A 24,648-nucleotide genomic window follows, 5' to 3' on the forward strand; every position below is an offset into this window, starting at 1 on the left:
CCACATGAAGAGCCACACTGAAACAAATGTACTGCTTCAGTGGGTAGCTTACTGCACAAACTCGGGCAGAACCCAAATTATTTGAGTCTCAAAGAATTAAGCCGGCCCTGCTAAAAGCCATTTGAGCACTGCTGCAGTGAAGATCCAGACAAGATGGTACCCTGGGGAAAACACCAAACCCAGCATGGCTCCCTGAGGTGTGCTTGAGCTACCAGAGCTTCCCAAAACAAGAGCTAAGGGAGGAGCATGGCACAGGGGCACTTCTTCCAGCTTCAGACCCCAGCTGGCTTCAGCAGAAATGAGAAAGCATCAAAAGAATTGAGTAAACTCCATATGCTCAGCTGCAGCACTGCCTGGCCTCAAGCATATTGATCAGCTTGCATTACAAGGATTTTTCCATTCTCCATAGTAACCCAGATTCCTGTTATATTCTCTGGTATCAAGCTAAACAACCTTACATCAATTCAGCCTAGAGAAAAACCAAGACTAAGGCTGAATCTCATAACTGCGTACAAACATTTGGAGGGAAGATGCAAAGACAGCAGGGGCTCTTTTCAGCGGTGAGCAATGCCAGGAGCAGAAGCAATGGATACAACTGGAACACAGGAGGTGCCTCTGAACATCAGCAATCATTTCGTTACGGTCAGGGTGAATGAGTACTGGCACAGGTTGCACAGAGGTTGTGGGCTCTCCCTCCTTCGAGGTATTCAATAGTTGTCTAAGGAGAATATTTGCCAGTTCTCCCCCTGCCCCACCAACATCAAACCTCCATGAAAAGCTACTTGCTACATAAATAAGAATTTCTTATGCTCTGAGTTTTTATATAACAGTATTTCCTTCAATTCAAAAGCAGAGTTCTCAGTTGCATCACCATCATGCAGCAGTACACTGCAGGAAGGGAGGAAGTAAACTGCCTGTTCCCTATGGCGCACAGAGGGGAAGAGACTTCAGTATTTCTACAAGGCTTTTTTATCTTGGACTATTTAAGACGAAACAAAGAAAACAAAACAAAAAAATCTTGTCCAAACTCAGCAGACATTTATGTCATGTCTCAGGCATGTGTACCATCATTAAAAATACAAGGCATAAAAGCTTCACTGAAATTTTTAGCTTACATCAGAGGAGCATCCAGTGCAGTTTATCAAACCTGCATCTTTACATTGTATCAGAAGAACAAATACAAGTCATAGTTTTAACGTACACAGTTGCAAGACAGAACACAACAGAAGAAAATTTAAGGCTATCTCTGCCTACTGATAGGAAAGACACTTCTGATGATACATTCAACATAGTTTCATATATAAATAACGTAACTCAGAATGTGTTAGAAATCTTTGTTGAGTTTGAAAGTACAACAACTTCCTGAAGAACACATTTTTTCCATGTTTTCATTAATTCTGAGCCTATAAAATACACTAGTTACAACATTTAGATTAATGGTGATGGACTTGGCACGCAAGCAGCTTCCGATACCCTCGATATCGCTACCTCATTTATCATGGCTTGCCTGCAAATGATAGACAAATCTTTTAATATCAGGCAATGAATCTTGTAGAGATTTCCAGCAAACACTCCCTCAGTGGAATAGAATTAACAAGTTGTAACTCCTACCGCAAAACTGTTTGTTCTACTGTAGTTTCTCTTCCTCTGAAACTCTGTATCCTTTATAGAGAACTGAAATTACACGCAGGGAAGCTTAAGAAGCTTCCAAAAGCTGCTCTCAAACACAAATCCCCCGCTAATCTTCTTGCCTTCTCCCTTCTCTCTACAAAACCAGAAGTGGTAGGAAGGAGCGCTCTTTGCTTCAGTGCAAAGTTTGCTCATCTTGCTGCAACTTTCAAGCAAGGCATGGTTAAGCTCACACGTAACTGAATTAACTACAGCACCAGCCTATGTGCACAGGTTCACTTCTGCTCTCCCCGCACAGAACATTAGCAGCAGTTCTGGCACAGGAACAGAACAGAAAGCCCAGACTCATGCAGCTGTACTCCCCAGAGGGTAACTGTACAAAGCTAAGAGAAGAACACACAAATGAGTTACTGCAAGGTAAAGTATAATCTGAACATAATGAACACTTGCTACTCAGTAACAACATGATATAAACCTGCCCTACTTTGCCCAACACTGTCGCACTTACTTTGCGCTACCTTATTTCTTTGTGCAGCTACACCGTTACAGATACTAACCTATCTTCACGTCTACCAAAGTATCCCAAATTAATACAGATACCTACCAAAGATTAAACTATCCACTCACTGACTGCAGCCATCAAAAACCTCATTCCTCTTTCTTTTGGCATTACTTAGAAGCATCTTCCTTTTTGAACAGTCTTCTGTACTTTAGAGACAACATTTGGTATCTCCCATCTGTCACTGTCAACAGTTTCAGTTGGGCTCTTTACCTACACCCTTCTATGCTGTCCTTCACAAAGGGAGCACCTTTCCTAACACAGGCATTGCAGCCACCACCTCACCCACAAATCATCGCATGACCCCACAGCTCCTGCAGGGGTAGCTAACAAGATCACAGATGTTTTTGGTTACTCTCATAAAGAAACCAGCAAACATTTTAATAGAACAAAAGCAATAAAACAAACAAAACCAACCATAACCCAGAAAAAAAAAAATAGAGGGCAACCCTGCCAACCAAAGAACTAGTCACTAAAACAACAGATATTATACCTCCTTCCTAATTTCCAATCTTAAACTGCCATTTAAGCTGAGTGAGCAGGTATCCCTGTTCTGATACATATATCCAAAGCAAAAATCTGGGTGAAACACTGATAATGACAAGGGCCCATACACAGCCACACTGTTGCTGTGTCTGCAACTCAGCATTCAGGGCTGCTAGGAAGACACCCCTTTCCTATGGCAGCATCATCAATAAGCTCTTCCCACATGCAGCAGGACCCAATTGAATTTCAAAGGCTATAGGCAAAACCAGGGAGCTACTTCACTATAGCTGAAACAAACAAAATCCCAAACCACAGGCAAACCCTGGAGTTCACTGCACAGTAGCAAAATTAACTTAATGTATTTGCAGATAATTTCACAGAATTGGAATCAGTTCCCTGGAAACTTACAAACACCTTCACTTTGGAAATGCTCAGGAAACACAGCATCCAAGTTTCACCTCTTTCCTTATGATTGCCATTAAAGCTGTTTCAAAATTAAAAAAAAAAAATTCTTCCTTACAAGGAAGAAATTAAAAGGCAGATTCTGATCTGTCTTTAGAACTAAAGTGAGTTCCAGGAGCGTAAGTTGCATCCCTTCAGGAAATAGCATTAACCAGGCGTAGCCCACGATGCTCGAGCTCGAATTATGGCTGTCAGCCTCAAGGATTTACTGGCACAACATTTGAGTCTGGGCAATAAAGATGAGACATTCAAGCCACTGAATTATTTCTAAACTTTAAGTATCACTTTTTATACTGCGTAAAGGTGAGGGAAAGGCGACATGAATTTAAACTTAAAATGTAGGTGACAACCACAGGCTTGCAAGAGATCTGCAATACTATACGAAGCAGGAACTTTCACACCATGCCGTTCATATGACCAGCTGTAGGAAAGAAGTTTCAGAACAGTCTGGCAGATGTGGGTCACTGCTATTGAAAACAACGAAGAGGCAAACATGAAGTTTGGGAAGATCTAGCTGAAAGACATGATACGAAGGACGTGTTGTGCAACTAAAGGACCAGCGTTGACTCCTTCATAAAGTCAGTTTGTTTTAAATTTGAAGAACAGAAGCATCCCGTACATATTTTTCAACATAATTTAGCTTAATCCCTGTTTGCAGCTGTGACACGACTGCTGTCGCAAAACGGAGTGGTATTTTTTCCAAAAATACAAGAAAATCAGGTCATCTGACTATCAACTGCCTTGTAAGCAAGTTCTCTAAAGCATGGTTCAAAGACAAAACGGCCCCTCAGTCCCTACGTTACCACATGATGCTAGTTGTTTAATTGCTGTGATATTTCATCACATCTTCTCTGTAGCAGCCTATAAGCAAAAAAATTAGGGGAGAAAAAAATGCCAGTACAGACTCCTATTTAGCTTGCCAATGAACACCTGCACTGAAATTCTCTCATTCTGTACGTGAAGGGGTATACACTGCAAAGTTTCTAGTTGCTCCATAGAAATCCTAGGGCAGCATTCCAAGCACGCTTCGGATCCACTTAGAATTGCCTGTCACTTTTTCTACAACCACTCAAATTATCAAAAAACCTCAGCATACAACCACAAAGACTCACCTAAGTTGGTGGTGGTGGGAGCAGGTACAGGGCTAGTGCTGAGAAGGAATTCCAACTGGAAATATCAACAGAACTTTTTTTATTACATAAAAGTTGACCACATGATTAATTTTCTCCACTGAGGCATAAAATTTGAGTGACCTTGAAATGACAATCATGCCTAATTCCACTACTTTCTACATCAACAGTTTCTACAAAGAAAATTACTGTTTTATTCTCAAACCCATTTAGGCATACTGAAGTGAGAGAAGGTAACTGAATCACAGAATCACAAGGTTGGAAAGCACCTACAAGATCATCCAGTCCAACCGTCCTCCCATTACCATTGCTACACAAGCCACTCAACCATATCTCGTAGCTCCTCATCCAGACACCTCTTGAACACTGCCAGGGATGGCGACTCCACCACCTCCCTGGGCAGCCATTCTAGTGCCTGACCACTCTCTGAGAGAAAAAGTTTTTCCTTATGTCTAACCTAAACCTCCTCTGGTACAACTTGTGGCCATTTCCTCAGGTTCTGTTTGTTGCCTGGGACAACTGCAATAGCCTTGCAGAAATCCTCAGCAAGTCTCCACAAATGCAGGAATAAGCGTCTGCACCTCTCAACAGAATTTAACTTAATAACTGGGGCAAATAGACAGACTTAATGCTGGATTTGATCTGTGGTTTATTTCTCTAACTAAATACAATACCAGATGCTGAAAACAGAATCATAGAAATGTTTGAGTTGGAAGGAACACTTACGGGCCATCTAGTTCAACTCCCCTGCAATGAACAGGGACACCTACAGTGAGATTGGGTTGCTCAGAGCCCCATCCAGCCTGACCTTGAGTGTCTCCAGGGACGGAGCATCCACCTCTCTGGGAACCTGCTCCAGTGCCTCACCATCCTTACTGTAAAAAACTTCTTCCTTATATCCAGTCTAAATCTCCTTTTCTACTATGAAGCTATCTCCCCTTGTCCTATCACAACAGATCCTTCTAAAACATCTGTCCCATTCTTTCTTATAGACCCTCCCCTTATATACTGAAAGCTGCTCTCAGGTCTCCCCAGAACCTTCTCTTCTCCAGGCTGAAGATCCCCAGTTCTCTCAGCCTGTCCTCATAGTTGGGACATGTTGTTCCATCCCTTGCAAAATTTTTGTGGCCGTTTTCTGGACACACTCCAACATGACTATGTCTCTTCTGTACTGAGGACTCCACATCCGGACACAGTACTCCAGCTGGGGTCTCTCCAGCATAGAGTAGAGGGGCAGGTGAAATAAAAAGCACTCTTGCAAGCATCTGATAACTTTCAGCCCATCAGTCTTTTGCAATTTTTTTTTTAAACATTTGCAAATTGACTTAAATTCAGACATCAGTCCTTATCAGTTCTTGTTATCATCAACCAGACTCAGGTAGAACAGCAATGACACAACTGCTAGCTCTGTGCTAGATTCCAGATCTCAATGAAGTCTAATGATGACCATAAGTCACCTGACTTCCAGTATCACTCAGTGTTAATTGCCTTTTGAAACATTTTTGAGACAAAAAAAAGTACACTCCAAAATTCTATTACAGATAGCAGATTTCAATACGCTTATTCATAACCTTTAACCTAAGGTCTAACATCACAGTAACTTTTATTAAGCCTCAGAACTATCACACAGCACCAAAAATGTTTTTTAGATCCTCTCCTTTATCCTCTGATAGTTCTTCTTCTTAATAGGGGCAACCTCTCCATATCTATCATTCAGCAGATCGACCAAATGACCATTAAGATGTCTTCACATGAATATACGTTGGTCTAGAACTCCACAAAGTCAATTTATTGAGTGTGTTAAACTCCATAGATACACAGGCTGCTGTTCTTCTAATTCTAGTACAGATGTGACCAACGGCTGGAAACAACATTCATTAACAAATCACAGAGAATGTTTCGTCAATGGGGTGAACCGTTTGGAATCCCCAGGGATGCTGTTTTTAATGAAATAGAAATTAATACTGGTTCATAACCTCAAAACGGAGTTTTTCCAACATTCACCAACCTTATCACGAAAAGAACCTTCCTGAAGGTTGGACAAAGCCAAGTGTGACATTCTAAGCATTTGTAAACAAGATAAGTGCAGTGTAAGCAGCAAGAATTAAAGAAAAAAGCCATACAATTTTCAAAATATATTTAACAATTACAAAAGCTGAAAGCCTCTCTGTTGCGTGCTGTCCAAGCCATAAAGATACTCTCTCTTCATATTTGAGATCTCAACAGCATCTCTTTGCAACATTTGAAACTTCTTCTAAAGCAAAGAAAGCGTAGGACTGTTTGGTAAACATGCCTCCAGGTATGTCAGAATACATATATATATTAACAAGTCTTTCACTATGACCACAGCCCCTCTCACATATCAATACTGTCCATGAGTTCATTAAAGCCTCAGAAGTCAGGTGGCTGGGCAGCTTCTCTCTCTCAGAATGACTTCCATAAGCTACCAGATTATTAAAACTTAACTGGTCTTGAAAGTAATATCGCTAAAACACACAAACAATTGTATTCTAAGCTATCTGCTGTATTAAAACCCAAGAGCTTTTAAGGCCAGCTTCGTGACAGTTTTCCAACCATCCCCACTGCCCTCAACCCCACAGCAGCCAGCACTCGAGAAGCAGGACAGCAGCAGCGATTGGACACACTGCATTGTATACGACCAAGTAATACCTGTCAAATTCAGCACCACTTCAGGACAACTGAGCCACACCAATGCACCGACAATCCACTTTTGATAGCTTGTAGACTCCAAACGTATATACGCTATGGGCTTAATGGTTAAGCTCAACTCTCTTTCCTAAAAGGGCACGGATTTATCTTTAGAGAGCGACTGCTAGAGAAGGCATAAAGGTGCCCATTTCTAACACTTCTCCAAGCCTGGCACACGCGTGACCTTCACGGGAGGCCCAATCACGTCCAGCACAGCCCCGCTCCCAGCCCCGCCGCCCGAGCCCCGGCCAGCGGGAGGCACTTACTGAGCTGCCCGGAGCCGGGCTCCCTGCCGCCGGCTCCGCCGAGCACACTGCCGCCCAGACCTCCTCCGGCGGGCGGCGTGCCGCTCTGCCTCTCGAAGTTGCCCGGGTTGGAGAAGAAATCCCGCAGCCGGGGCAGCTCCCGGCCGCTCTCCAGCAGCTCCGTGTGCAGCTCCAGCGCCGTCAGCAGGAACTGGTCCCGCAGGAGCTGAGCCGCCATCGCGTCCATCGACACCCGCGGCGGCTCCCCCGCGGCGGCCCCGCCGCCCGCCCCCGCCGCCGCATCGCCCGCCGCCCGCAAGCCCGGCAGCTCTTCGGGGCTGCCCACGGCCGCCACCTCCTCCCGCCGCCGCGCCGGGTATGCCGGTCCTCCCGGCTCGGTACTGCTGCTGCTGCCGCCGCCGCCGCCGGGCCTGGCTTCTTCGGGCTCGTCCTCCTCCGAGTCGCTGAGAAAAGGATTCACGCTGCTGCCACCGCCCGCCGCCGCCATCTTGCACCCCGACGCGGCGCTATCGAGGCGCTGCCGCGGTGAAAGCCGAGCAGAGCAGCAGCCGCTTCTAGCGGGGCTGGGGCCGGGTCCGCCGCCAGCTCCCTCAGATACTACGGGCGCTGCCGCCGGCGACTTCCCCCGACCACCACCGCTTCCTCGGACTCCCACACCCGCCCCGCTGCCGCTTCCGGATCCCGCCTCTCGCGAGAGCTCACCGACCAATCGTGAGCGGTGCCCCGGAGCCCAGGCCCCGCCCCTTGGGCCCCTCCGGGAGGCAGGCTGCAGCTGGGAGAGGGGCTGGATGCAGAGGGCGGGAACGCGAGCATAGGAGAGGAAGCGGAAGTAGATGCCGGCGGGGCTCGCAGCGGGAGGCAGTGAGTGTTGGCGCCTGCGCGCTGGGCGCTCCTTGGCCGTGTGTGGTGGGTGGCGGTCCGGGGCTACTCGTGGGGCCGCGTGTGGGGCCATGCTTGGCGGCTCAGGGGGAGCTTCCTGCGGCTTGGGGTCGCCCGCACGTCAGCCTCACGGTTTTTAGCTGTCCGGTGGCCTGCTAGCCCGGTGTTATGCGGATGTGGGGCTGCCTGAGAGCTGTGGGTGTGTGGCAGGATCAGCTCGGGCCCGCACGGGAGGGAGGACTATTGCGTGGGGTCCTTCTGTATCACTCGGTGTGGAAAGTACAGGTTTTTGTTTTTTTTTTTTCCATCTTTGTTGTCCTTTGAGCTTGAAGAAGCACGTGTCGTTTTAATTTTGTTTTTATACCTCAAGCCAAATTTGGATCCAGCTGTGCCTTCCTGGTCCCCTCCTCGCAATCCCATCCCTATCACTTTAACGTTCCCAGGATATGTATTCCTATCTGCTGTCCCTTTCGGTTTTGTGTTTTACCAGTGCCCTGATTTAGCTGTGCTCCCCTCCCTGCCTGATTCCTTGCACGTCAGGGTTGAAAGTTCTTGTGCCTTAAAAAAAGTGTCTTTGAATAGATCCCAGCTCTCATTTGTACCTCTATCTTGTGGGGCTGGGGGCTCCCCTGCAGTAGTGCTCTTAACAACTGAAAGTTTGCTTTTCTGAGGTGTCTTTGCCTGCTTTTTATCTGTCAAGATTGAGAATTAGGTTAGCAAGAAGCCGTATGTCTGGAAGCATGTTGTTCCCACTGATAAAACCATGCTGTGAAGGTGTTACCTCTGGTGTTTCCCGACAGGACTCTCCTGTTACATGCTACCTCCAGTAGGTGTTTCCCTACTGAAGTGAGTTCAACTTGTAAATGGTACAGAGTAGAGTCAGCACTGGTTTCTGTTGTTTTTTTGAAAGCACTGAATTTCTGTGATCTCAAGAGTTCTCTGTGTCAAGCTGATTCAATGGGACATCTGTAGCTAGATCAGGTTGCTCAGAGCCTTTGCCTTGAATTTCATAATTTCATCTTCAGGGATGAGGCATCTACCACATCTCTGGGCAATCTGTTCCACTGCTTCACTACCCTCACTGTAAAAAAACAAACAAACAAAACAAAAAACCATGCAAAAACTTTTCCATTATCTCCAGTCTAAATCTCCCCTCTTTTAGTTTGAAACCATTGTCCTGTCACAACGGACCCCACTTAAGAGTCTGTCTCCTCCCTGCTTACAGCCCCTATTAATATATTTAAACACAGGTCTCTCTGGACACTTCTCCAGGCTGAACAGCCCCAGCTCTCTGCCTGTCCTCAAAGGGGGAGGGGTTCCATCCCTTGGATCATTTCTGTGGCCCCCTAGATGGATTCCAACATGTCCACGTCTCTCTGTACCAAGGACTCCACAGTCTTAATATACTGGCATTTACTAGATAGATAAGCAATATTTACTATCATAATTGTAATCTATTCGTCTGTTACTACTATATTAATCTTTTATTACTATATATTCATATGCTATAAAAGGATACTTTCCTACTTAGTTTATATATAATTTACTTTAAAATGCAATCAATTTTGCATTCTGTTCTTTAATAAACCTTTTTTTTTTTATTCTGATAATGTACAATTTTTATAATGTCTGTATCATAGTGAAAGGAGTAGAGGAACATGAATGTGTTGTAGCCTAAAATAAAATGTAGTATATTGAAAAGGCTTGGAAAGTTGACTTAAGCCACAATAAAATAAGAAAAAAGTATTCACTGTTGGTACTTTGGAATTTGGAACCTGTGAAGAAATCTTACTACCTTTCCTTTCCTTCTTGGAGAGTTAAAGTGTGCTCAGTGTGGGCTTGCTACAAGTTGATGTGCTTTTGGTCTGCCTTGTCCCATAGGGGCAGGAAAGAGTTACTGATGTCCTGTAGCGACCTCTAGTGGTGATGTGCAATATTTACAAGTGATTTGAATTTTAAGGGTGATCTTTCTTTTAAGGGGCTGTAACAGAAAGTTGTGAAGGTTAACAGTTCACTTTTTAAGACGGCATGCTTATTCATGCTGAAGGACAGCATAGGTAGGAAAGGGAAACAGTGATAATCAAGTCTGAAAATGGTCATTGTAAAGTCATTCAGAGGTTTAAAAGTAGTAAATTCACACAAGAATCTATTGATGTGCCTTTTATTGAAGATTTCTGGAAGTGAAAATAAGGCTTGAAATTGAAAAGGTGGGATTTTTTTTCCCTATCACTACAAAACCACGCACCACCAACTTGCTACCATAACCAGTACCGTACCAATGCTTTCATTGTTCAGCCTGCTGCTCTTCAATCAAGTATTGGAGGAAAATGTGATGACAGGTGTTTAAGTGAGCCTGTGGTGGAAGTTGTGCATTGAAGGCTGTGATATGAATAAATGGAATACCAATTGGAGAACAGAGTAGGAATCTGAGGACGTGCTTGGAACGTACTGGGTTAGTACTGTCGAAAGGTGTTCAGTTCATCTGGTGCCAACAGAGGTTTATTTTACAAATTAGACTGGTGAGATAAACTAGAACCAAGACAGCTGGGCCAGCCAAAGAGGGGGCTTGGTATGGGAATAGATGTTTGGAAGAAGGGAACAGGGCAACTCTCTGCAGCTGTACTTAGTTTTTCTTGCAGAATTTTTAACTGTCAGAACCTCTTGGTCTTCTAACTGCTACTCCTATGTCAGGTATTCTTGTAGCAATACAAGATAAAGTATTTTACCTGCTGATTTTACATATTTGGGAAACAGATGCTTTTAATTATGGAAAAGTTCCTACAGATGGTGGGTACAGATAAATAACTGCCAGACAGATGTTAATAGTAGACTTTCTCTGTCACTATAGAATCAGTTAGTTGTCTTCTCTGTGATAGCGGATACATAATGTGGGTAGAGCTTGCCTTTGTGTTCTTAAGATGAAACAGTATCTGTCTAATAATAAGTCTACTCTTTGTAATCATCTACTTACCAGTGTTGCCTCACTTCATTGTTTTGCCAGCAGGGAAATTGGGAAATGGCAAATAACTATCCATTTGTGACAGAAATACATCATACAACTTCTTTGCCTAAACATTTTTTGATAAACCTCTCAGTATCCTTGATGAAGTACTGTATATACTTGCATTACTAGTTTAGAAGTTGGATGCTCTCTTGAAGGTGATGCAATCCATCCTTTCAATGTTTTTCTCGTCTTTACAATTTGGCTATTGCAGATTATTTCCCCCCTTGTGCTGCTTTCTTTATGATAAAGCTCTAACTACCGAAAGCCTGGTTTAAGGTGGATTTCCCTGGGGACTTAGATCTGTAATTGTGTCCCCGTGCTGCTGGAGTAGAGGCAAGATCCTTCTGAAGGCTTGTGGAGTCTGAGAAAGGCATGTAGGTTAATAGAAAGAAGGAATTTCACTTTCAAAACTCCCAACGAGGGAAGCTTGGAGTGAGGGAGCCAGGCCGTGGGCAGGGATAGGTCTCCCGGAGCTGCACAGCCGCAGGTCCTCTCCACCAGTTCAGCACCTTGGAGAGCAGCCTACCACTGCCTGGCGTTTGTGGGGCGCTCGGTTCTTCCTAGATCGGCATTGCTTTAACAGGCTTGTGAAGCAAAGAGGCATAAGATATCGATTCTCCTAGCCAGTTGAGTTGAATAATCGGATACAATGCTTCTGGCTAGTATATTGGTTAAAATAGTGCTTTTGTTCTCATGAGCTCATGAGTTCTTTTAAGAAACTCTACTTTGAAAGAGTGGGAACCGGTGAAATCATAATTTGACTTCAAAGCATTGAGTAATACTTTCAGTAATAAAAGCATAGAGAAGTTTGCCTTCTTGCCCTTTTTTTCCAGCCTGAAAGTATTCGTAAAATAGGCCTATATGCAAGATCCAGCAGATAAGTGGCTTTGGAGATACTGCATATTTTTGGTTAACAGTTGATAAGAAAATGTGACTTAGTAAAACAAAACTCTTCTGTGTCAACTTTTTAAATCCTTACTTATAGTAGCTTCTTTAAACACCATTTTCTTTGAATGTTTTTCTCTGTATATGTACAGAACAAATTTGCAAGCTAGATTTATTTGCAAGGTCGTCTTATATCATTTTCCCTATGTGTTCTTTTCTCTGTGTGCTCTGCTTTAATATTTGATGTAGGACTTCGAAGAGTTCAATCCTTTGGCCTTTTATTTCTTAAGCAAAAAACTGTAGTACTTGTATCTTACTTGTGTCTTACGGTGTTTGTGTCATATGGAGTTATTTTATTGTAAATTTCTTTAAAAATATTTTGGGTGTGCTTTCAACCTTGGATTGTCAGGGAGGTCTCCACTGAGTGGAGCATGAAAAAATGAAAATAAAGTCTTTATTCTCTGCAAGAATAGAGAAGTCACACAAAGCAATGCAATTGGCAGGACAAAGAACTAAACAGTCCACGTTAAGATGGAAATATGATGTTTAGCTGTAGAACAGATGCTTGAAGAAGACATGCTGATAGAAATCGGCTCTGTGACTTTGGAGTAAAAAAAAAAATAATAATAATACTTGAAAAGGCATTGTAAATACCTCCTAAAAACACATGAGTGGCCCAGAATACTGTTATAAGTGAAATAGCTGATTCACGGGGAAAACAAACAAACAAACAACAAAACAACAACAACAAAAACCCCACAGCACTTGTTATTGTTGAGTTTTACCTTCTCTGAGCTCTGACCTTTTATCTGTCTGCATCATAAACAAATACAGTGCTGCATTCTACTCTTCCATTTTTCTACAATTGGCTGACAAGCGTTACCAGAGGATGTTGCTTTTGTTCTCTTTCATGCCTCAAAGCATGAAAAAAACACCATTGTTCTTTCTCACTGCTCTCTTGTTGTCAGTGTTGTTCTTGAGTATGTTTTTATACCTGGGAGGTTTGTGGTAACTTCTTCCACGTTTACAGGATAATTCACAGAGAAATGTGTAGGCTGGCATTACAGGCGACTGATTTACAGATAAGTTCTGTTGGTCATTCTGCCTTGTCGTCCATAGTCTGGTTTCTCTTTGGAATGCTTTAGCAAAAGAGATGTTGTTGTTGTTTTTTTTTAAGCAGAGCAATTTTAATTATCAAACAATTTAAAAAGAAAATTAAATATTCCTTGAGCTCTTTGCCTCAGGTTTGGATCTACTTTACATTTAAAATTTAAAACAGATACCATTTGCTATTATAGTCCATAAAATTAGTGAAGGTGTTGAACATAAAATAATTTTGAACACTTTTTTGTTTGTTTGTTTTGTTTAAATTACCAAAGCCACTTCAATGCAGGAGCAAACAAAAATACTGTGATTGCAGCTTCATTATCTTTCATTATCTGACAGAACATATTATGCCTCACAGGAGAGAAAATGGACTTTGGGAAAGGTGGAAAAGGGTCTTGATCATTATCTCACTTCTATTCATTGTATGTGTGAAGTAAAGATGAGGTTTTGGGATCTGCTTTGTCTAAGTGTTGTGTAAAGATGTAAGAAAGCTTAATCTGAGACTGGCCAGTAAGCCTGTATAAATTTGTGTAATCAATAGATATATGCTTTGACAGCAGGAAGTCACTGGCTTGTATTGCTTGACTCGTGTAACTCTTTAAAAAATTTAAATTAGTAAAAGACTAGTGTTAAGGCTGCTAGTGCTGTCTTGGATGATATATAATTGCCACACCATTCAAAATACTGTCACATAGCAGAATTTCCATTTTGCTTCCCTACCCTAAGCAAAAGGATCATGTTTTATATGCGGACAAATTGTACAGTCACCAATTTGACAGTTTAAATTATGTAATGCACTATACTGCTTAGCTGAAAAATGTATTCATCAGCCAGAAACATAGCAGACATTCCCATCCATTTCTTTTTTTCTATAAAAGGTTCTTACCAAGGCCATTGGTGCTTATTGAAAATGCCTTTCCAATGGAGTTTTTTCATCTTACGCAACAGACTTGACAATATTTAGTGAGGCATGGCGTCTCTAAAAGAAATGACTAATGTGTCTTGAGCTCCCTCTCTTGACATTTTATTATCCTTAAAAAATATTCCTGCCAATGGGGCATATTCTGTGTAGTATTTTGTGGTTGTTTTATTGCATATTTAGAGGGGGGGAAAAAACAGGGAAAGGAAATGTGACATTTCTCACAAAGAACTATACGATGCAGTGCAAATGTGATCTTCTTTGTCTAATTTATAATGCTGGGAGATTATAACTTCAGGGAAATAGAATTTAGATGTTGATTCCTTTGGAGAAAGTGCCGCGTTTCCTTAATTATATCAATATTCCTGTTAAGTTTCAAGGGCTCTGATCTTGCATGGGGCCGTGAATGCTGCTTGTGTGGTAGTCAGAACTGGCTGCGAAGGAAGTACTGGACTCTGGCTCAAGTCAAAACACGTCTTGTTAGCAAGATATGGATCAGATTGAAAGGAACAAAAAGCTAATGTGAAATAAACTGCCTGCTTCTTGTCTTTGATGGGGCTTTGGTGGCTCATTGTAGCTGTCTTGTTCCCCTGCTACCGTCACAGTTTTCTTTATTGTAGTTCTTGCACTTACATGACCATTAATGAGGAACTTGCAACTAAAAGAGGGCTTTCTGCTCTGTTTTTGATAGATGTGAGTACAAAGAAGGAGGAGGTCTCTTTTTTTCCTGGCTGGTGCAGATGGGGTGAGCTTTCTCTCTGAGGATTCTTTTAAAACAAACAAACAAACCCTTTCATCTGTTCAAATAATAACCCCCCCCAAGAAAAAGTAATTACAGCCAGGAGGTTTTTGCTGCTTGTCTTTCATCTTGTAGACTTCAGGAAAGGTGCCTGCTGATTCTGTCTTATCTTTGCTTTCAGGACAAGTGCTCCCCTTTCATCTGCATGCTCTTTTCTCTGCTCACATACAAGATCCAATAATGACAGAAATGGTAAACACTGATGAAGCCCACAACATAGCTCAGGGCAGTGCTAATTTCCTGTTTGTTCTCTTCCCATGTACAACTTATATTACAGGCAGTGAATGGCCTGATGGATCTTAAGTACTTTCCAGTCAATATCTAAAAATCTGTTGTTGATTCCAAATTGTTCGAACGAAGTACTTCAAATGTGTGGTTTAAATTCTGTCATGCTGGAGGCTGGGCAGCGTCATTATTGGCTCTGCGTTTAGTTGAAGGAGGTGGTGATAGGAGGAGGAAAAAGTATAGAATTAAAACAAGAAATCTGAGTCTGATATAGTCTTTACTACTCTGGATGGGTTTGTAGAGGAGATGAATTGTCTGGCTGAGCTGTATTATTATAAGCAGCATTTTGGATGGACAGTAAGAAATAGCGTGTGACAAGTAGGTTGCAATGTGCTCCCGACCATCAGCCTATTGTTTGCAAGACTAGAAGCTGTGTTCTTTTCTCTTGATATGTGACAGGTGGTGACTAAACAGAACTACACTGAATAATGCAGTCAGAGTTTGGGCGATGATTACATCTTCAGATTTTGGAAAGTAGCATACTAAGTCACTTGACTGCCTGGGAAAATATCAGAGAACAAAATGCTGATATATCTGTGACTTAGGTTTTTTTGTCAGAAAGATGTAAGATATGTCTTCAAGTGTCAGTTTCTTTAACCACTTTTTGGCTGACCAGGCTCATGAAGGCATAGATTTTGGACTACTAGTAAGTGCTTAGATCTAGTCACTTGTCCTTCAAAGTGAAAAGGGCTTTGTGTGTGTTTAATGTATTTTTTTTCTTCTCTTGACATGTTTTGGCTTTATCTTTTTCTTATAAATAAGCTAATACATAATCTACTTTTCTTTTGATTCTAGTTATTTCTTCCTTTTAGCATGCCTTGTATGGTTTCTGCCTTGAACCACCAAGCACCAGACTCTACGGACAAATTCGCTTGTGATGACCTTTGCAATAGGTGGAGGGAGAAGAGCAAGGAACTCTTTTCCTTTTTGTGGTAGTCTGTAAAAGCTGCATTACATTTCTGTATCTCTTGAGATGCAGAGGCATGGTGCTTAGCTAAGCAAGCTTCCTGCTAGGGTGCATGCATGGACGTGTGTTCCTGAGAAATGTTACCTGTGCACCTCTATGCCTGGAAGGCATGAAGGCTGTCTGAAGTGGTGTCTGAGTTGTTCTGGAATAGATATTCCCTGCTCTTCCTACCAAGAAAATCATGCTAGAGACTTGCTGGGCACCAAGAAATTTAATAGTGAAGCTGTAAGACTAGTGAAGCTGTCATCTGACGGTGATGAGCAGTTAAATATGTTGTGACCAGAATAGTCTACTATAATATGATCAAACTTTTGCAAATGAATTTTTCGTCATTAGTTTTGTAGATCACTGTAGATCTGATGATATTAAACTTGATTTGTGTTGATCACACTCTTACTGCTAGGTCTCAGGCCTGGGGAGAGTTGAAGCAAAGAAAAATACCTAGTGGTAAAAATGGTTTAGGTTACTGTTACTTTAGTTGGAACTTAGGATATGTTAAGCTATGGAATTTTGGCATTGGAAGCACCCAACAGCAAGAATCCGACTGAAGTAACACGCTTTGTTTAGTAGGGTATTTAGTCATATCAGTTTTAGGCCTCAATAGCCTGGATTCCCTTTTCAAACAGCACAACTACATCAAAAGAAGAATTCGTATGGAAAATAAAACAAAGTAAAATGAGATCCCATGTTAGCGGCATTTCTGTGATTCTGGTTTTGTGTATTTAATTTCATGCAGGAACTCTGACTACTTATAAAAGCAATAAATGAGCAGATGCCTCAAAAATACTCCAGGTCCCTATTGGAATCCCACTTGCAGATACAGAAGTATGCAAGTTCCTGCTAAAGTGATCAAAACATACTCTTTACTGAGTATGACTACCAGATGTCTCTTTGAAATGCTTTATCTATCTCAATCTTCTTTCTTTTTTCTCTCAATCTCTGCAATTGGAAACTGCTGCATTAATTATTTTGATTAGGATGGAGGTTGTTGCATCTGTATTTCAGTAGGCAAATTTAAAGGAACTGTAACTTGCAGTTGAGCTGCATCAAGGCCTGAATTTTATTTTGACAAGTTATACTTAATTTGGATTATTTATCTATAAAACGTTCAAATCTTTTCCAGTTGGTGGATTTTATCCTCTGTGATCTTTTAAGTTTTTATTTTACGAAAATATTTCAGTTTTTATCAGAGTTATTTATGTGGTAGTGAAACCTTTTTTCTCCACTTGATGATAATGCCATGTGATAGATGGCTGTCGGTTCATCGTTCTGAGTATTGAAATTCTGTAAGCAGCAAGATAAGGAATGTTGTCATGTGGGAGCATTAAGTAGATTCTGAATAGTTTCTTTAGGAGAAAGGTGTGTCTTGATATACAAAGTTGAATGTCTGCTGCACCTTCCAGGCTATTAGGAAGATCTGTTTCTAAATTAGTAAATCGAGGTGCTGTTCGAGTAGAGCTGATAATCAGCTTATTTATACAATGAAGTTGTCAACTTTGACAGAACTAATAGTCTTATTCAGGCAGTCCCCAAGCTTACTTGAGTCCTATGTGTTTGCATTGCCTTCAGTAGGCATCATGTGAAACTGTATGTGTGGTACATGCATACGTTTTCAGTGTATCTAATGTTAAGCATATCTGTGTCCCTAACTTGACTTCTAAGATGGAGTGGGTAGGAAAAGCACCGTGAAAGTGAAGATTATTAACTAGCTGAAACATAATTCTTCACCTCTTGTGCTTTTGTTATCTACTTTAGAAGAGTGTTCTTCACTCACACAAAGCATCTTTGTTCAGTTTAAATAAGATTTCTGTGTATAAGCAGAGTGCAGTGAGCCTAGAATTGATGGTAAACTTAGAAAAACAGCTTTGGATGGGTGCTTACTGTAGGATTGCTTTCCATAGCTGTCTTTGGTCTGTACTTGCCTTAACAGCCTCAACGCTGTTATGCAGTCGGCCGGTAGAGGGTAGTGTGTTCATGGAGACGTCGCATTGTCCCGGTCTGCTGTCACTGCTGCAGGTAACGAAATGCCGATGCTTGTCACAGAAGCTGGCCTGATTTTATGGTCTTTTGAAGCCATCCGGTATCCCTGTATATGCCAGAGATGTTTTACTGTGATATAGCTATCTGACAGTCTGAATCAACAAGGTGATGATCAGAACCAAAATTGCTCTAAAAAAGCATCTTTATGTAAATAGAGGTTGGTTATGGGTCTGGGTAATGACTCTAGTTATGGTACTCCTGTGACAAGTGATATAAATATATAATAATAAATACAAACAGAGTTTCATACGACTAACTATATTTCTCTTACTCTTCTCTAGTGTTGGGCTTTGCCTTGGTGGCCTCCAGTTACCATGGGTGTACCTGTCTTCATACTTGCTGGTCTCCTTGTGCATTTTGTCTTCTTGGCCTCTATTTTTGACATCTACTTCAGCTCCCCTCTGGTTCATGGTATGACTCCTCAGCAAACTCCACTGCCACCTCCAGCAAAGCGCCTCGTACTCTTTGTTGCTGACGGTCTGCGGGCAGATTCTCTGTTTGAATTGAATAGCAACAATACTCCCCAAGCACCTTATCTGCGGTAAGTCCATTCAAAAATAATTTGGATCCAGGACGCTTAATTTCTGGAGGTAGTTATTTGTAATGCTGGAAAGAGTTCTCAGAGGAACAAGAGAAACAAGGGCAGCTGTGGTGACTTGGTACTTCCTTCTGCCTTTGAAATGATACATTTTTGCAGTTGGTCTTTTGCAGCATCAAGAACTTGTCCCTATCTCTAGGACTAGGAGTATGTAGCAACTAGGAAAGAGGATATTCTTGCCATGGAGTGTCTTCAGTTTTTCAGTTTCAGTAATTCAGCATTATCGTACATGCTAGTGATAGTGCAAACCATACATTAGCTTGGGAAGTCTGCACTTCTACTGCCTTTGTTTTACTTTGTCCTCTTTTAAAATTTGTTCAAGTCAAAAATTGTCACAGGTGCTGAAAGGATGTGGGAGAGTGGAAGGGAAAAGCTGCCTTAGAAGAAAAGATGCTGGTGGGTCACTGGAGTCATAGAGTCACAGAATGGTTTGGGTTAGAAGGGACCTTCCAGATCATGTAGTTCCAACCCCCCTGCTATAGGCAGGGACGTGTCCCACTAGACTAGGTTGCTCAAAGCCCCATCCAGCCTGGCCTTGAATGCCTTCAGGGAGGGGGCATCCGCAACCTCGCTGGACAACATGTTCCAGGGTCTCACCATCCTCACGTTAAAGAATTTCTGAGTGATATCTAGTCTAAATCTACCCTCTTCCAGTTAAAAGCATTTTTCCTCATCCTGTTTCTACATGCCCTTGTAAAAAGTCCCTCCACACCTTTCCTATAGGCCCCTTTTAGGTAGTGGAAGGCCACTATACAGTCCCTCCGGAGTCTTCTCTTCTCTGGGCTGAACAGCCCCCAACTCTCTCAGCCTGTACCCATATGGGAGGTTCTCCAGTCCTCTGATCATCTTCGTCGCCTCCTCTGGATCTGCTCCAACAGGTTGATGTCCTTGTGTTGGGGGGCCCAGAACTGGACGCCGTATTCCAAGAGGGGTCTTATGAGAGCAGAGTTGAGGAGCAGAATCACCTTCCTTGACCTGCTGGCCATGCTCCTCTTGATGCAGCCCAGGATATGATTGGCCTTCTGGGCTGCAAGTGCATTTTGCTGGTTCATGCTGTCCTTCAGTACAACAGTACAATCTGAAGAAGAAGTTATCATCAGTGCATTCCAGGAACCTCTTTGATTCTAGTGCCCTCCTGTGTTTTCCTTCCAACAAATATTGAAGTGGTTGAAGTCCCCCATGAGGACTATCTTTTATGAATATGAAGCTGCTCCTGTCTGTTTATAGAAGGCCTCATCCAGTTGGTCTTTCTGATTGGTGGCCTGTAGCAGACCCCCACTACAATGTCTCCGTCCCCTGCCTTCCCTTTAATCCTAAACCATAAGCTCTCTGTCAGCTCCTCATCCACCCCCAGGTGGAGCTCCACAAACTCCAACTGGTCACTGATGTAGAGAGCAGCACACTCTACCCTTCTCCCTTGCCTGTCTTTCCTAAAGAGTTTATACCCATCTATCCCTACATTTGAGTTGTGAGAGCCATTCCACCACATCTCAGTGATACCACTGACATCATAGCACTGTAGGCATGCACATGCCTGTAGCTCTTTTTGCTTGTTCCCTATGTATCTCTAGTTTTCTCTTGCTTGTGTATTAAAAACAAGTGTGAGCGTGCACATGTGAGATAATGAAAAGAAAATGTTGCAGCATGCTGTGTGCTATAAAAGGTAAGGCAGTCCAGGGCACATAAAGTCTATTTTTTGGCACGTTTGTTACTAAGTTCCAAGTGTTCATTCTGTTATTTGCTTTAGTTTGTGGCATAACAGACAGAAAATTTCTCATGCAGGTATTTTGTTAAGGAGGAACGATCACCTTTAAATGAGCAAGATCTACTCATGTAGCCATATGCTATAAATAAAAGCAGTGTTTTTTAGTAGGTATATGAAGTTAATAAAGATTCATTATGTTTAGAGCAGATTGCTGGTTGATGTATGCTAAGTACCCAGGCTTTTCTTCTGCAAATATTCTTGAAAAATCTGTTATCCATCAGTGTTCAAATAGCTGCAATGAACAGCAGGTGGTGTGTTCTGTACTGCTGTGATGCTTCTGCTAAGGACTACAAGAAAAAGGTTTTAATCCTTGTCCGTCATGTTCCATATGTATTGCTATATTATATTCATCACTGCTATGGGTAGCTAATGTTTGTGCTATCAAGGAAATTATTGTTGTTTGAATTTCCTCTCAACGAAGGGCTTTGAAATAATTCAAAATGACTAAATGAATTTTGAGAAGATAAATTACATTCTGGCTGTATTCTGCCTGCCTTTTGTTAACTTCAGATTTGGTGATACAACCTCTCAGAAGTAAAGATAAAGGATTACTTTCTGACTTTAGCAAAATTGATTTGGGAAGTAATCCAAGGAGTAGAAATCAAAGTCTAATTAAAACAATTTCCTACCTGTTGTGACAGCGAAGTGAGAGGAGAGCCAAAATTCTTTTATCTTTGTCTTAACTCTTCCGCCAATGTAATACATCTTGATCAATCTCCAGTGAGAATAAATTAGAAACCACTTTAGCTGATACTAAAATCCTTTTTTCAAAATAGTACCCGTTTTCAGTATGACCTGTCTAAAAACGTGGCTGAGATGATAGCTAGAAATAACTGCAGAACACTGTATGACCTTTTTCGTTTTTCACTGTGATATTTGAACTGTTCCAAATAGTCTGTGAACTTTAAAGTAGGCCTGAGAATGTGAGATCCAATATGAGTTTAAAAAAAAAACCAAACAACTATGAATCCTATGCACATATTGAAGCCTTAAATTTTAGCTTTTGGTTAGATTCTTATTTCATTAATGAGAAATACGTTTGAAATTTAGAAATTTAGTGTAAAGGTCTTGTAATTAACAGCTGTATAAAATCAGAGTGGTCTGTCTGTTAAAAATAAAAGTACAAAACATGAATTTGTTAGTCTGTGTTCGTGTTTAATAACAGTAGCACATTTTGTGACTTATACCTTGAAGAACAAAACTAACTTCTCCTATTGGTTTTGACTCTTAACATTGCTTTGGATTTGTTCAGAAGATTTTTTTTTTCCCCCTGAACATTAATGTATGATATGTCAGGGTGTATTTTGATTTCTTCTCCCTTCACCCCCTGCCCTGAGAGTGGGCAGTGAATGTTTCTCTGCTTCCAGAAGATGGAGACAAGAAAACAGCCTATGGTAATGATCGCTTGCTTGCTCTCTGACATGTTCCAGCTGTTTGTGTCTTCAGCAGACAAGAATAGTTTGAGGTTGTTTCTTATGCTCAGGCTTTGTCCTCTATTTTCTTTTCTTTTTATTGGTTGTAGTTATTGAGTGTACAAAATCCCTAGACAACTTATATGTATATACGTATATATACATATACATATATATATATATATATATGCTGAGAATGTACTTTACTTCACATCATTGTATCTGCAAAAAGTCCAGGGTTTGCTTGTATTTTCTGTGTTGCTCAAATGATTTGCACCTTACATTTGCATTTGGTTTATATCTTTTTGTTGCTGGCTTCCAAGATTCAGCATGGATAAAGGGGACTGACATGGTGACAAGAACTAATTAGAGCTGAGCATATTTAATGAACAAAGGAAGATTGGACTTTCAAGCTAAATGGAAAGAACAAAGAAAAGCAATGCCAGACATCAACGATCTGGGCATTGAAGAGGGGGTTATGGACAGATTAGAAAGCAGCAGAAAGAAACTATACATTAATTCTGAATGCTGTAAAACATCAGATAGTTTCTTTGAAGTGCTGATGGCCCACAAAATAGCAGTGTTGTCTGTGGAGTGTTATAACACAGAGCTATTTGCAAGTTAGCGTTCAGTTTGTATTCCGGCACCGCAGGCTAAAGCAAAAGATGCTAAAGCAAAAATCTGTTTTTAATCTGGACTTTTTATATTTCCTGCCTAGCATCTACCCATCACTCCTTTTCTCTGCAAATTGTTTTACTTGCAAGAAGTTACCAGCATTAACTGCTTTGTACCTTGTTTTCAGTGCTATTCTGGAGAATAATGGCAGCTGGGGCATCTCTCACACCCGAGTCCCAACAGAATCCAGACCAGGGCATGTTGCGCTGATAGCTGGGTTTTATGAAGATGTCAGTGCAGTTGCTAAAGGTATGCCAGTCCCAAAGGTTTGAACACTGTCCTCTAAATTAAGTATTTTAGTGAGGTGGAAAATTTCTTATTGGATGTTTTTTTCACTGTTGATAGTTATAAAAACAGATCAAATAGATTAATGTTTTGTAACACAGTAAAACGTAGCACCCTGAAACTGAAAGCAGAAGAACCTTCTGGATTCATCTTACTGTCTTAAATTTTAATTTGAGATGTAACGGGTGATGATTAAGTAGATGTTGCAACCAAGTAGAAACTGCAGTGTTTTAGCTGAACTTTTGGTAAGTGGAATTAGCAGCAAAAAGTGAAAAACCTAGCCTGATAGTGGTTGCTGCATGCTTGGCAGTTAATAATGTGATACAAACCTTCAGATTACTGACTTGCTTTCTTGGGTCATCTGCAATATTTTGTGCCTCTTTGGGAAAAGGGGAAGTAAGAGGAATTATGCGATCTTGTCCAGAATTCTGATCAAAAGATTCTTCCTTCTGACATCTGTTACAAATGTGGGATTGGTATGAGTTGTTGTTAAGAGCATCTCCAAATCTGTTAACTGCTTTATCACAGAAAGAAAATCTTGAAGGTTTTTTTGTGAAGGAGTGGGATGTGGCTACTGGTAATGTAATACGCATGTGTGTTACTGCATAAAATGTTGAAAGCTGCAATCAGATAAAAGGGGATTTGGAATTCAGGAAAATTCTTGCTTTGTAGATAGTAAACCAGCTGTGTTTTATGCTTGAATCCCTGCATAATGAGATTGCCTTAGGTTTTCAGCTTATTTCTTGATGAATGAGAGTCAACTGCAAATGACAGTAAAGAGTAAAACTGAGATCCATAGGTGGAGTTTATTGTGTGCAAGGAAAACTCCAGAACAAAAAGAATTGCATGGACTTAGCTGTCAGTGAGATCTCTTAGCAATCCCATTGACATCTGTGTATGTTTTTTTTAACAGGATGGAAGGAGAATCCAGTGGAATTTGACTCAGTTTTCAATGAAAGCAAACACACCTGGAGCTGGGGAAGCCCAGACATTTTGCCAATGTTTGCAAAAGGTAGGGTTTAAATTTCATGAACTTTCTTCACAGTAATCAGATAAGAAAGTAGACATGCTTGCAGTTCTCAAGTTAGAGAAGAAGTTGAATTACATATTTCTAGTTTATTTTGTATACCTGCTTTCTAATTTGTGAATTCAAGACCAGGTGGAGAAAACGCATGATATCCTTCTTTACTCATAATTTAAATCAATTTTACTTAATTCTGTCAACACACTGAAGGAAAAACACCCATAGTTAAAAAAGACTGCATGGTTTTTCTTTGGTATAGAGTTCTTATTTGCAGGTCTACAGCCGAGGCTTTTCTTTCTCTTGCATGCAGCACCCAGTGATTCAGGTGGTAAAACTGGAGCCATACTTTATGACTGTCTGTGTAGGAGTAGTGGCTTATTGTAGGCTTCAATTCCAGAACAGTATTGGATAAAGGGAAGAACTATAGGCAAGTAGGAACTGCATCGTATTATTCCTGAAACTTGAGATATTTTTAGTGTGCAGTATGTTAAAAGTCCTTATCAGCCCAATGGTCTGATGGACGTACAGAGTGCTAAGCAATATTTCAACAGTTTAAAAGGTCTCTGGTTTTAATTTCATTCTTCTCTTGAAAGAATGAGGAAAGGCTAGCGGTATATGCTGCTGTTTTGTTTAAATGTTGACATAAATTAGAAAAATATGATTGGGAGGATAGCAGTGGAATCTAATACTGGTTTAGAAAAAGCATCTGTCATATTTCTCATAATAAGTATTGAACTTTTTCTGAACTCAGTCGCTCTCCATC

The 24,648-nt window shown here is 41.3% G+C and overlaps 2 protein-coding genes across 13 annotated transcripts in view; one reads left to right on the forward strand and one right to left on the reverse strand.

The window, feature by feature from the left end:
* Nucleotides 1-7,924, reverse strand: part of KIAA1468 (RAB11-binding protein RELCH) — a 75,618-nt gene extending 67,694 nt beyond the window's left edge. For 5 of the 6 annotated variants that reach the window (XR_005858026.2, XM_015282205.4, XM_015282204.4 and 2 more), the window contains exon 1: nucleotides 7,242-7,924. Coding sequence is in view for 4 of the 6 variants with exons in the window: in XM_015282205.4 (XP_015137691.1) it covers nucleotides 7,242-7,728 (487 nt within the window). In the remaining 2 variants the exon portion in view is untranslated. Of the gene's footprint in view, nucleotides 1-1,611 lie in introns of all 6 variants that reach the window. The other variant, XM_046937813.1, reaches the window with a different exon arrangement.
* A 131-nt stretch (nucleotides 7,925-8,055) lies between these two features.
* PIGN (phosphatidylinositol glycan anchor biosynthesis class N) overlaps nucleotides 8,056-24,648 on the forward strand; it is a 145,159-nt gene continuing 128,566 nt past the window's right edge. For 2 of the 7 annotated variants that reach the window (XM_025147681.3, XM_040696631.2), the window contains exons 1-4: nucleotides 18,023-18,102; nucleotides 18,408-18,667; nucleotides 22,704-22,825; nucleotides 23,775-23,873. In XM_025147681.3, coding sequence (XP_025003449.2) covers nucleotides 18,061-18,102; nucleotides 18,408-18,667; nucleotides 22,704-22,825; nucleotides 23,775-23,873 — 523 coding nt within the window. In that variant the 5' untranslated portion in view covers nucleotides 18,023-18,060. Of the gene's footprint in view, nucleotides 8,406-18,016; nucleotides 18,103-18,407; nucleotides 18,668-22,703; nucleotides 22,826-23,774; nucleotides 23,874-24,648 lie in introns of those variants that run through there. The other 5 variants (XM_046937827.1, XM_025147682.3, XM_004939696.5 and 2 more) reach the window with 5 other exon arrangements.

This window comes from Gallus gallus, chromosome 2 (genome assembly GCF_016699485.2).
Source record: "Gallus gallus isolate bGalGal1 chromosome 2, bGalGal1.mat.broiler.GRCg7b, whole genome shotgun sequence".
Classification (NCBI taxonomy): Eukaryota; Metazoa; Chordata; class Aves; order Galliformes; family Phasianidae; genus Gallus; species Gallus gallus.